The following is a 12,676-nucleotide window of genomic DNA, read 5'->3' as shown; positions in this document are numbered from 1 at the left end:
AAGAAAAAGTTTCAATCAAATGGTTTATAAGAAATAGTTTAATTAATAAATGGCATTTTATGCATTTTCCAAAACCTGAAACCTTTTAGTCCAAACCTTCTTCCTATCATTAAACTGCTAAATACTTTTTAAATCAGTATTTATTTTCCAAGTTGGACCTCTGAGGCACCCTCTCATTTCTGCACTGAGGTGAAGCAATATTCCTAAGGCCTAAGAAAAGCTGGAACTTATTTTCTAGATATTTCTTACTTGGGAAACTATTTGTTCAAGTTAAAATACCTACTTGTTTCCCCTGAGAAGTGCTTAAAAATTAAAAGGGAAGCAGGAACTATATAAAATTTTTGTTTCATCCTATACCAAGGAGGAAGTTATGGAATTTTCTAAACTTGAAATGAGCTATTATTAATAGACAGGTATATTTTCAACCAAGTATAGTAAGTCCTCGTGATATTGATAGATTCTTGGAACAGTGGCAAAACTATATTATAATGAAACCAATTTTACCATAGATTAATTGATATAAATAAGAGTTAAGTTCCTGTGGCATCTTATTAACATTATAATGAAACAACTTTGAATGAAATGACATTATTTGAGGGCTTGCTATAGATTGAGATAAATGATCAGGTTCAAATAATCAAAAATGAGTCTTGCTGGAACTTACGTATGAAATTATGGACTTGTTTGGCAAAATAGGGATCATTATTATTATAAAGACTAGAGTCCCTCAGCGTGGCCTGAGGGGATCAGGCCAAAACCGGCTCTCCAGCATCCCACAAGGGGTCCCGGATTGCGAGAGAGTGGTTCTCAGGTGACACACCCCAGAATTGGGCTCCCTCCTCTCTGGTTCTGGGTGGGTCACCCGAGAACTGCAGCTGCCAAGTCACCGCAGCTTGGCAGCTCCTGCATTGAGCGTCTGCCCCCTGGTGGTCAGTGTGCATCATAGCTATAGGTCAGAGCATCTGCCCCCTGGTGATCATTGCACGTCATAGCTACCAGCCAATCAGCTGGTCGGCCAGTTGCTTAGGCTTTTTATATATATATATATAGACTAGCGTTCCCGTTGCAGGAAAAATCCTGCAATAGGATTTCCTGCTGCACTCTACCCCGCCTCCGCTCCTCCCTTGTCACCCGCCCCGCCTTCTCTGCCAGCCCGCCTGCTTTTCCCTTCACCCCCGGCCCTGACTTCGCTCCTCCCTTCTCCTCCCCCCCCAACCCCCCCGCCCCCCTTGCTTGCTTCTTTGAAGCTTTACTCCCTTCTGCAGCTCTTGGCTTCTTTCGACGCTGTCTTGATATGCAAATTAGCCGCCATCTTTGTTGGGGTAATTTGCATACTCGTCCTGATTGGTTGGTGGGCGTGGCTTAGGTGTAGCGAAGGTGCGGTCAATTTGCATATTTGTCTATTATTAGATTAGATTATTGTGTTAAACTGCTCAATCCATATAAATTACTTCTATAATTGTTTTTTAGGAAAACAAAATCAGTGAAATCTCATAGTAAATTTAATTAGTATTTTTATTAAATGAGTTTGGGGACAGTATCCTATATAATAAAAGCCTAATATGCTAAGTGTCTAGTCGTCCGTTCAACCAATCAAAGTGTAATATGCTAATGATATGCTAAGGCCACTCAACCACTCACTATGACATGCACTGACCACCAGGGGGCAGACAGTTGACCGGTTGACCAGTCGCTATGACGTGCACTGATCACCAGGAGGCAGATGCTCTGACCAGTAGGTTAGCTTGCTGCTGGGGTCTGGCCAATCGGGACTGAGCGAGATGGACCAGACACGCCCTGGAGCCCTCCCACGGTCCCTCAATGGCTGGCCAACCTCCAGAGTCCCTCCCCAGCCCCGATTGTGCACCGGTGGGGTCCCTTGGCCTGGCCTGTGCCATCTCACAATCCAGGACTCCTTGAGAGATGTCAGAGAGCCAGTTTCGGCCCGACAGCAGAACAACCAATCGCTATGATGTGCACTGACCACCAGGGGGCAGATGCTCACTGCAGGAGCTGCCCCCTGGTGTCAGTGTGCTCCCACAGGGGGAGCACTGCAGCCAGATGCCAGGCTCACAGCTGGTGAGCACAGCAGCAGTGGTGGGAGCCTCTCCCACCTCCACAGCAGCACTAAGAATGTCCAACTGCAGGGAGCCGGCCTAAGCCATCAGTCAGACATCTCCTGAGGGCTCCCAGACTGCAAGAGGGCACAGGCCCGGCTGAGGGACACCCCCCCCCCCGAGTGAACAAATTTTGTGCACCGGGCCTCTAGTGTATAGTAAAATCTCCACCTTTGTCAATAACACCTTTTCCTTCCAGCAAAAAATTCCAATTTGATAGAAAATTGTCAAACAATGAAGTAGTCAAGAGTACAAGCTCTGCAGCCTGACTGTCCAAGTTCATATCTTAGTTCTGCCACCTACTAGCAGAAACTGGCACATAGCAAGTATTCAGTGAATATTAGCTATTATCTTGGTATCATTCTCAGTCACTAAGAAAAAAAATTCATTATTTTAGAATTATTTATTATTTTAAGAAAAGTTATCTCATCAGTTTTCATAAGCATTATTTTTAATCATTTAAAACTCTTCACTTTCGGTATTATTCACAGTCACATATCTAGAGACCCAAACCAGAAGCAGTATTTGGGACAGGAAAATGTTCCTTTATAATTTCTTCATGTCACATTCCTATTTTTCCATCCATATATACATTAAAGATCTGATATGGTCAAGGCATTATGCCTGTCAGAAGACTTTAATAAAACAAACTCCTTTTTTGTTCTCTCTCTTATCCTAAGTATTCTTATTTCCTCTTTTTGATCTATCTGTTATGTTATCTGCTACTCCCTATATCTCCAGTTTAATTAACTTTTTGGCTCCAGTAAAAAAACAATGTCATCCCATAAGGAGAAGGCAAAGAACCAGAGAATTTAACTGTTTCTAGCCACTCTCACTTTTTCTCCTAATACTAGTCTGCTTCTTTCAGCCAAGCTTACTGAAATAATTTCCTACTCACCCTCTCTTATCCCAAGGGATTATCTTATTCACCCTTTCTTTTGCAATTACTGTGTGCCTTTTTATCTTTCTTTTCCATTGTTCCCTATTTGTTCTCCATTCGGATTGTTTTGTTTTTCTTTCTTTTCTTCTTAACAGATTCCCATCTTTCTTATCTGTTCTTTTTTGAGCTAAGTTATCTTGTTCTCACTACCACCACTAAGCTTCTTAAAACATTAAGCATCCCGCCGAAACTGGTTTGGCTCAATGGATAGAATGTCAGCCTGCGGACTGGAAGGTCCCAGGTTCAATTCTGGTCAAGGGCATATACCTTGGTTGCGGGCACATCCCCAGTAGGGGGTGTTCAGGAGGCAGCTGGTCGATGTTTCTCTCTCATCGACATTTCTAGCTCTCTGTCCCTCTCCCTTCCTCCCTGTAAAAATCAATAAAATATATTTTTTAAAAAAAGAACATTAAGCATTCCCTGGCCAAACAAAATTTATATTTACTCTGTCAGTATTCATATAATGGTACAATTTTCAAAATTTAATTCCTTTTGACAATTTTGTGAACAGAGCACCACTAGTCCCATGAAAAGGCATTGACTATAATTGTGATGGTGAATTTTATTGCCATCTTGGCTAGGACACACTTGGTCAAATATTACTCTAGATGCTTCTGTGAAGGTATTTTTGGGTGAGATTAACATTTAAATCAGTAGACTTTGATTAAAGCATACTATCCTCTATAATGTGGGTGGGCCTCACCCAATCAGTTAAAGGCCTTAAAACCCACCCCCTCAAAAAAAAGAAAAAGTTTGTTCTCCAAAGCGGGAATTCTGCCAGCAGATTGCCTTTGGATTTGAACTACAACTCTTCTCTGGGTCTCCAGCCTATTAGTTCTATTTCTCTGGAGAACTCTAATACAATAAGCAAGCAGATACTTCTGTTAAGAAGTTACATTATTTCTCAAGGCCATTTACGACTCTATCATTGGCTTATTGATTAGAAAAACATAGCTAATGAAACACCTGCTAACAATAAACTTATATCAACAGAATATTAAGGAATCACACATTTATTATAGTAATTTTCAGATTATAAAAAGCAACATCATCCAAAAATACCTTTTTAATATAATCCTAAGTGAAACTGTGCCAACTGATTGGGGTGGGGCGGGGAACGGGATGAACTAGGGAGTTTATCTGAGCACGTTACTGAGAAACTATTTTGAGATGGGCAAAGAAGTTGAGATAAATGATAACCCATTATGAGAAATGGGTTATCAAATCTATTTTTATTTGTTCAGAACAAATTAAAAAATCCAAATATTCAGAAACAAATGAGAGTATATGGGAAATAATAACCACTGAATTTCTTAAACAGATCTAACTTTCTAAGTAATGTAATTCTCTGTCAACATTAGAAAATTGCAGAAATGTTTAGGTTTGAAACTAAATCTTTGTAATCTAATTCACATTCTGGTTATTTTAATAATGCATCACTTACCTCACTGACTTCTCTATGTGCCTCTCCAGTTCTATTCTGAGCCTCCAGGAGAGTAATCAGAGAAGATAGTTTTTCTGAAAGTCACAAAATAAATATCCTTAGGAGATATAGGTAAAGCGTTTAGAAACCCAGAGGCATGATTTTATGTGTGAGGCTATGTGAGATGCATGAAATAATCAAGAGGAAATAAACAGATAAAAGTAGTTTGGGAGAGAAAAGGCTTACTAAAAAGAAATGAGCAGGTATTATCATCTACTACTAGGTGAAATATAATAAACTAGAGGCCCGATGCATGAAATTCGTGCAAGGGGCTCGGCCCCCGCCACCGTGGTGGCTGCCTCTGCCTCAGCCCCCACAGGTTAGTCCAGAAGGTCGTCCAATCTAATTAGCATATTATGCTTTTATTATTATAGAAAGTGGCTTTAAAGTAAAAGGACATCCAAGCATGTGACAAGAAGCAGTGATTTCTGTAAAATAAGTTGGGACTTCCAGGGCAATAAATTTGCTTTAATTTATCCATAACCCTACTGTATTCATAAACATCTTGTATTAATATAGCACTTACAATGTCCTCAATGTTCTTTTACATGTGTTCATAAAAAGACATCAAATTTTAGCACTAGAAGGGAGCTGTCCAAATCTCCTCAATGACCGTATGAGGAAACAAAGAAATGTCATGACCTATATACAGCAGGTTCATAGAGAGCTGAAATCAGAATCCAGTCTTCTGAGTTCTATCCCATGTTCTATTATAATGCAACTAGAGGCCTGGTGCACAAATTCGTGCATTGGTGGGGTCCTATATATATAGAGAGAGATTTATCACTCTCTGAAATGTTCTTATTTAGATACATGTTTATGGCCTGTCTTCCCTTCTAATATGTTCAGGGCATCCCTAGAACTAGATTAATGCCTGACACATAAAAATTTGCTGAATGAACATTCATGAAACAAATAAATTTAAGTCATACAATATGTTCAGACACTTCACAAGATTATTTGAGAGGAGTGCAAAAGGTGAGGTGAGCGGAACATGATGCATAAAACAAAGATAACCTATAAGACCAGATGGGAAAACTAATACAAAAAATCCTTTTTTTTTTCTTTTTTGTATTAGTGGTCTCTGCAGGAGTGAGCAAAGAGAACAGAATGCATGTAATACCTCTAAACCATAATGAGCTGCATGACGATGATAGGTATTGTTCGTAAAACTGCAAAATAAGCATCATGGATAGGTCTCAAAGAAGTGCTTTGAGTGGGTTGAACAATGAGCTGAATTTGTGGTGGGAACAATGGTGGGAATCCTATATAAGAAAACCCTAATATGCAAATTGACCGAACAGCAGAAGGACTGGTTGCTATGATGCACACTGACCACCAGGGGACAGACGCTCGACACAGGAACTGTCCCCTGGTGGTCAGTATGCTCCCACAGGGGGAGCGCCGCTCAGCCAGAAGTCTGGCTCACGGCTGGCAAGTGCAGCAGTGGTGACGGGAACCTCTCCCGCCTCCATGGCAGTGCTAAGGACCCCTCAGGGGATGTCCGACTGCTGGCTTAGGCCCGCTTCCCGGAGGCAGGTGGCAGGTGGATATCCCCCGACGGGTCCCGGACTGCAAGAGGGTGAAGGCCAGGCTGAGGGACCACCCTTCCTCCCCCCGTCACCCCCCCCCTCGTGCACAAATGTCGTGCACCAGGCCTCTAGTAGTCTAATAAAGGAATAACCCCCAGTTTAGAGCTAAGTGGAACTGTAACATGATGAAGGCAGAAATACTGGCTTTAGCATTTAAGAAATGAGACAAACTTTACTTGGTATTCATTTTCACTCAAGTCATAGCATATTAGTTAATCCAGTATAAAACAGATCAGTAAAGCGTTAACTAAATGCTACTAAAATAAGAAAGTCCTTGTGAAGCGGGTGATAAATGAGAGAAGGAATGTCTTCATCCTTACTAACTATTCACACACATTCCTACAGAATAAAATGCTAAATTTAGTTCAATCCAACAAAACTTTATTCGGCAGCTACTATTTGACCGATACTATTCTAGTTGTTGATAAAAGGTAAAGCAAAGATCAACAAAAATGGCTGTCCTTAAAGAGCTTAACTTCATCTCTGAAGAGCAAATAGTGTAAAGTTTAAACATATTATTTTAATATAATGTTAAAGGAATGCAAGGATGTTACAAAAGCACAAAAGTGCATTTAAGCCAACTTTGGGGGATCAAAGTCGACTTCCTGAAAAAGATAACACTCTAGCTGAGGCCTTAAAGATAAGTATAGGGTTCTCAGTTGAGTATAGCACAAATAAAACCCAAAATGGTTTCTACCTTTGAACCTCTATTTATACTGATCTCTATTACCTCATCTCACAAATTTATTACCAGGCATTTCTGTACTTTTTTCATTTTTCCTATTTAAAAATTCATCGTTTTATTAAAGTCCTATTTAGGCCATTCTTCCTATAACAGTCCTTGAGTACTCCAAAATGAATATAATACAGACATCCTGAAACATTTATAACCTATGCTGCAAAAAGTTATAGTAAACATTGATATTGTGTTTAAATTGTTTAAATGTATGTTAATCCTATCTTCAATAACCACCCGCTCAGCTATCTAAGTAAGATCTTTATTATCGAATAATCAGAGAATCTATATATTATATACATATCATGGTAAAAGTAGAAGCACTTGTGGGTTAAGAAGATAGAATTATGATTTTCATTTATACATACCATTCTCAGCTTTCAGTTCCTCCAGTTCTATGGAATTAAGGAGCAAGGCCCCCTTTTCCTTCTCTAGTTCTACCACTCTCTTATGCAAAAAGGCAATATTCTCCTCAGTGATCACCTAAATTGTAGAAAAACAACAAATTATCTCCAGTGAAAAACTTTCATACTAGTGCCAGATCGCCTCAAGCATTTTTGTCTTCTAAAAGTTCTTCAGCCATGAAAATATGTTAAAAGTAGCATTACTGCCCAAATGGCATGGCTCAGTGGTTGAACATAACGCTATGAACTAGAAGGTCACGGTTCGATTCCCTGTCATGGCACATGCCCGGACTGTGGGCTCAATCCCCAGTAGAGGGCATGTAGGAGGCAGCCGATCAATGATTCTCTCTCATCATTGATGTTTCTATCTCTCTCTTCCTCTCCCTTCCTCTCTGAAATCAATAAAAAAAATACATTTAAAAAAAGAGCATCTACTTATTGCTTAAGTAATTATTAAAGAATGTTTTTCTAGGAAGAAAAAATATTTCACACAAGTTTCTAGTTCATTGGTTTTTTAATGTAAAACTGAAGCCTGGATTAAAAGACAGAAATCCCAAGTCTACTGAGTAGAAAAGAACATTTTCATGTCCACAAATACATAACATCACAAAATTAGACTAATGCCACCTGATAACAAGGTCACTCACTCTCCAGGAGACTGAACATAAAGAGAAGCTCTCAAGGAAGAACATAGGCAAAGTAATATGTACCCCTTAGGAAAGGAAGAAGAGCCACAATAGTTTTTCGCTTGTGTTTCATTTATGCATATGTATTGTTTGCTTTTTCTAATGACAGGCAAATATCAAATTATGCCACACCTTTAGTTTTATGTCTTTTTATATATTTTTCTTCTCCAAGGGGGTTATTCTATATATTTTTCAGAAAATTGTAGAATTTTTGAGTCTTGAGTGTCTTTATAGCTCACTTAGCCCCAAACCTTCATTTCATGCTTAAAGAAATGACAAGAGAGGAGTGTAAGGATTTTATGGCTTTTATCCTGAGGGAAGTTCCCAATTTGCTTTATATAGGGCAGGTGAAACACAGAAAAGCCATAGGTGTTTCTGGCTTGAGGAATGAGGAGACAGACTTTGGGACAAATTTAGGGGAGCCCTAAATTCTATATATAAACTATGAACAATGACCTGCGCATTTGCTGGGCTGACTTGAAGCAGTCCAGCTAAGACAAAAATAATACAACCAAGTTTTGAGTGGCTGCCTACCACAGGCCAGAGTTTGTGGTTTGAGTGCAAATTACTGGCTGATAAAAAGTAATCAAAACTCCTCAGATTTTAGAAATAACAGAAGGAGTCTTGAGAAAAAAAAACACTCATAATATTCAATACAAAATCACTTATCACACAAAGAAATAGGAAATGTGACCAATTCTCAGAACAAGCAAACAAATATAATCAACAGAGACCAAGTACAAAATGATGGAGATTTTGGAATTAGCAAACAATGATTTTAAAGATCTCTGATTATAAGTATCTCAGGGCATAAAGAAAGATATCATTATAATGAATGAAAAAATCGGAAGTCTTAGTAAAGATTTCCATAGGAAGACAAAGGGCAAAATGGGCACGAATATTATTTAAAAAAATAATGGCCAAAATGTCCCCAAACATAAATTTATACATGTAAGAAACTTAATAAAAGCTAGGGAATAAAATTACAAAGAAAACCATGACTAAGTACATCAAACAAGGATAGAAAGAAAAGTCTTTTTTAAAAAATATATATATATTATTGATTTTTTTACAGAGAGAAAGGGAGAAGGATAGAGAATTAGAAACATCGATAAGAGAGAAACATCGGTCAGCTACCTCCTGCACACCCTCTACTGGGGATGTGCCCAAAACCAAGGTACATGCCCTTGACCAGAATCGAACCTGGGATCCTTCAGTTCGCAGGCCAACTCTCTATCCATTGAGCCAAACCGGTTAGGGCAGAAAGAAAAGTCTTAATGTTGAAATTGTGATCTGGGATTTCTAACTTTTGTTAATATAATACATACAGCACCTATAGCATAAAGAATAGCACAAGGGGATAAGGACACATGCAATATCTTAATCAGTAAAGAACAAAAATAGCACAACGGTTTATGATGATAAGATTTCTACATTTTAAGGGGTGTGAAACAGTATTAACTCTAAGAAGACTGAATGGTTAAGGGTGTATATTGTTAAAAAGATGCATCACATTAACAGTAATCAAAGGAAAAATAGAGTAGCTAAATTAATATCAGACAAAAGTACATCTCATAGCAAAGAATGTCACCAGAGATAAAGAAGGTTATTTCATAACGATAAATGGGTCACAGTAAAAAAGACATAAAAATCATAGATACAGAGAAAAATAGATGGAGGAGAGCTTGGGGAGCTGGGTGGAAAACATGAAGAAATTAAGAAGTAAAAATTGGCAGTTACAAAATAGTCACAGAGATGTAAAGTACAGCATAGGGAATATAGTTAATAATACTGTAATAACTATGTATGGTGCCAGGTAAGTGCTAGACTTAAAGGGTAGGGGGAGGGTTGTGCATGGGGAGACTGTTGTCAGTTCGCAACTTATACAAATGTCTAACCACTATGCTGCACACTTGAAACCAAGAAAACATTGAATGTCAATTGTAATTAAAACACACACACACACACACACACACACACACATACACAAAAGACATAAAAATCCTAAATGTTTATATCCCTAATAACACATGTTGAAAATACATGATACAAAAACTGATAGAACTATAAAGGAGAAATAGATAAATCCACAACTATAGTCTGAGATTTCAATAATCATCTTAATAATTGAGAGAACCAGTAGGCAAAAAAGCAACAAGGATATAGTACACTTGCACAACACTATCAACCAACATGACTGAGATTTATAGAGCACTCAGCCAACAAGCCTATACATTATTTTCTAGTATACCTAGGACATTTAAAACAGACAATATTTAGGGCCATGAGACAAGTCTCAATCAATTCTTAAAGATTCAAGTCATATAAAATAGGTACTCTGGAATTAAATTAAAAATCAGAAAGACCTCTAAACATATCACCTACAAATATTTGAAAACTTAATAACCCAGAGGGCAAAAAAGAAATAAAAAGGTATATTTGTATTGCAAACTGAGTGAAAATAAATTTGAGGGATGCTGCTAAAGCAGAGTTTAGGGGGACACTGATAGTACAAAATGCCTATCTATACTAATAAAAGGGTAATATGCTAATTAGACTGGACATCTTCTGGGCATCCTTCTGGACAAAGCCATGGTGGCCGGGACTGAGACAGAGGCGGTTAGGGGAGAGCAGTTAGGGGGCGATCAGGCTGGCAGGGGAGAGCAGTTAGGGGCAATCAGTCTGGCAGGGGAGGGCAGTTAGGGGGCGATCAGGCTGGCAGGGGAGGGAAGTTAGGGGCGATCAGGCCAGCAGGGGAGCAGCTAGGGGGCGATCAGGCCAGTAGGGGAGCAGTTGAAGGTGATCAGGCCAGCAGGGGAACAGTTGGGGGGGAGCAGTTGGGGTTGATCAGGCCAACAGGGGAACAGTTAGGGGTCATCAGGCCAGCAGGCAGAGGTGGTTAGGGGTGATTAGGCATGCAGGCAGGCAAGCAGTTAGGAGCCAGCAGTCCTGGATTGCAAGAGGGTACAGGCCGGGCTGACAGACACCCCCCCCCATGCACAAATTTTGTGCACCAGGCCTCTAGTCCTATATAATAAAAGCCTAATACACTAAGTGTCTAGTCGGCCGTTTAACCAATCAAAGTGTAATATGCAAACGATATGCTAAGGCCGCTCAACTGCCCGCTATGACGTGTACTGAACACCGGGGGAAAATGCTCCAACTGGTAGGTGAGCTTGCTACTGGGGTCCAGCTGATTGGGACTGAGCAAGATGGGCCGGACAGGGCCTGGAGCCCTCCCGCAGTCCCTCCCTCGCTGGCCAACCTCCCATGTCCCTCCCTGGCCCTGATCATGCACCAGTGGCGTCCCTCGGCCTGGTCTGCGCCCTCTCGCAATCTGGGATCCCTCAGGGGATGTCAGAGAGCTGGTTTTGGCCTGATCCTGCAGGCCAGGTCAAGGGACCACACTGGTGCATGAATTTATGCACCGGGCCTCTAGTATTAGAAATAAGAAAGGTCTCAAACTAATGGTCTCAGATAACACCTCAAGAAGCTAAGAAGAAATCAAATCCAAAGTAAACAAAAGAAGGAAATAACAAAGATCAAAGTATAAACCAATAAAATAAAAATAGAAAAAACAGAGAATCAATAAAGCCAAAGCTCTTTTTTAGATCAGTAAAGTAGTTAAACCTCTGGGCAGTCTAACATGTAATAAGAAAGGAAACACAAATTACCAATATCAGGAATGGGAGAGCTGACATCACTACAGATTCTACTGACATCAAAAGGATAATTAGGAACTATTTGAATAACTTTATGCCTAATAAATGAGATTTTAGATAAAATGGACAATTTTTCTACAAGATATAGAACAAGTATAATTTGTACAGAAATATGCTCCTGCGAAGAAAACTTCACTGGTGAATTTTCACCAAAAACTTAAGAAAGAAATAATACTAACTATACACAAAACTTTAAAAAAAACGAAAGAGAAAGGACAACTTTCTAATTCATTCCAAAAGGCCAGCATTACTCATTTAGCAGCACCAGAAAAAGATATTAAGAAAACTATAGGCAAACTAATATTCCTTAAATCCTAAGAAACCAAAAACACCAATCAGAAAGAATGTATGCACCCCTATGTTCATAGCAGCATAATGTGCAATAGCTAAGATCTGGAAACAGCCCAATTGCCCATCACTAGACGAGTGGATAAAAAAGCTGTGGTACAGCCCTGGTTGGTTTGGCTCAGTGGATGGAGCATTGGCCTGTGGACTGAAGGGTCCTGGGTTCGATTCTGGTCAAGGGCATGTGCCTGGGTTGCAGGCTGATCCCCAGTGAGGGGTGTGCAGGAGGCAATCAATCAATGATTCTCTCTCACCATTGATGTTTCTCTCCCTCTCTGAAATCAATAAAAATATATTTTAAAAAGTAGCTGTGGTACATTTATACCATGGAATACTATGCAGCACAATCTCTTATCCTTTGAGACAGCATGGAGGGATCTGGAGAGTATTATGCTAAGTGAAATAAGTCAGTCAGAGAAAGACAAGTATCACATGATCTCACTCATATGTGGAATCTTATTAACAAAATAAACTGATGAACAGAGTGGATCCAGAGACATGGAAGCATGGAACAGAGTGTGGAAACTCAGAGGGAAGGTGGGTGTGGGGGAGGTAATTATCCAAAGAACTTGTATGCATATATGCATAGCCCATGGACACAGACACTAGGGTAGTGAAGAGCTGGGGCAGGGGATAGGGAAGGGCTGGAGG

General features: G+C 39.7%; 1 protein-coding gene across 1 annotated transcript in view; it reads right to left on the bottom strand.

Annotated features, from left to right (window-relative positions):
• The window catches only part of GOLGB1 (golgin B1), an 89,542-nt gene that overhangs the window by 38,140 nt on the left and 38,726 nt on the right, over positions 1–12,676 (bottom strand). The window contains exons 11-12 of the mRNA XM_054713943.1: positions 7,237–7,351; positions 4,502–4,575 (exon numbers count right to left, since the gene is read on the bottom strand). Of these exons, the coding sequence (XP_054569918.1) occupies positions 4,502–4,575; positions 7,237–7,351 (189 nt within the window). The remainder of the gene's footprint in view (positions 1–4,501; positions 4,576–7,236; positions 7,352–12,676) is intronic.

The sequence above is a fragment of the Eptesicus fuscus genome, chromosome 3, assembly GCF_027574615.1.
Source record: "Eptesicus fuscus isolate TK198812 chromosome 3, DD_ASM_mEF_20220401, whole genome shotgun sequence".
NCBI lineage: Eukaryota > Metazoa > Chordata > Mammalia > Chiroptera > Vespertilionidae > Eptesicus > Eptesicus fuscus.
Note: the sequence above shows the minus strand (reverse complement) of the source record. Positions and strands in the feature narration are given on the sequence as shown.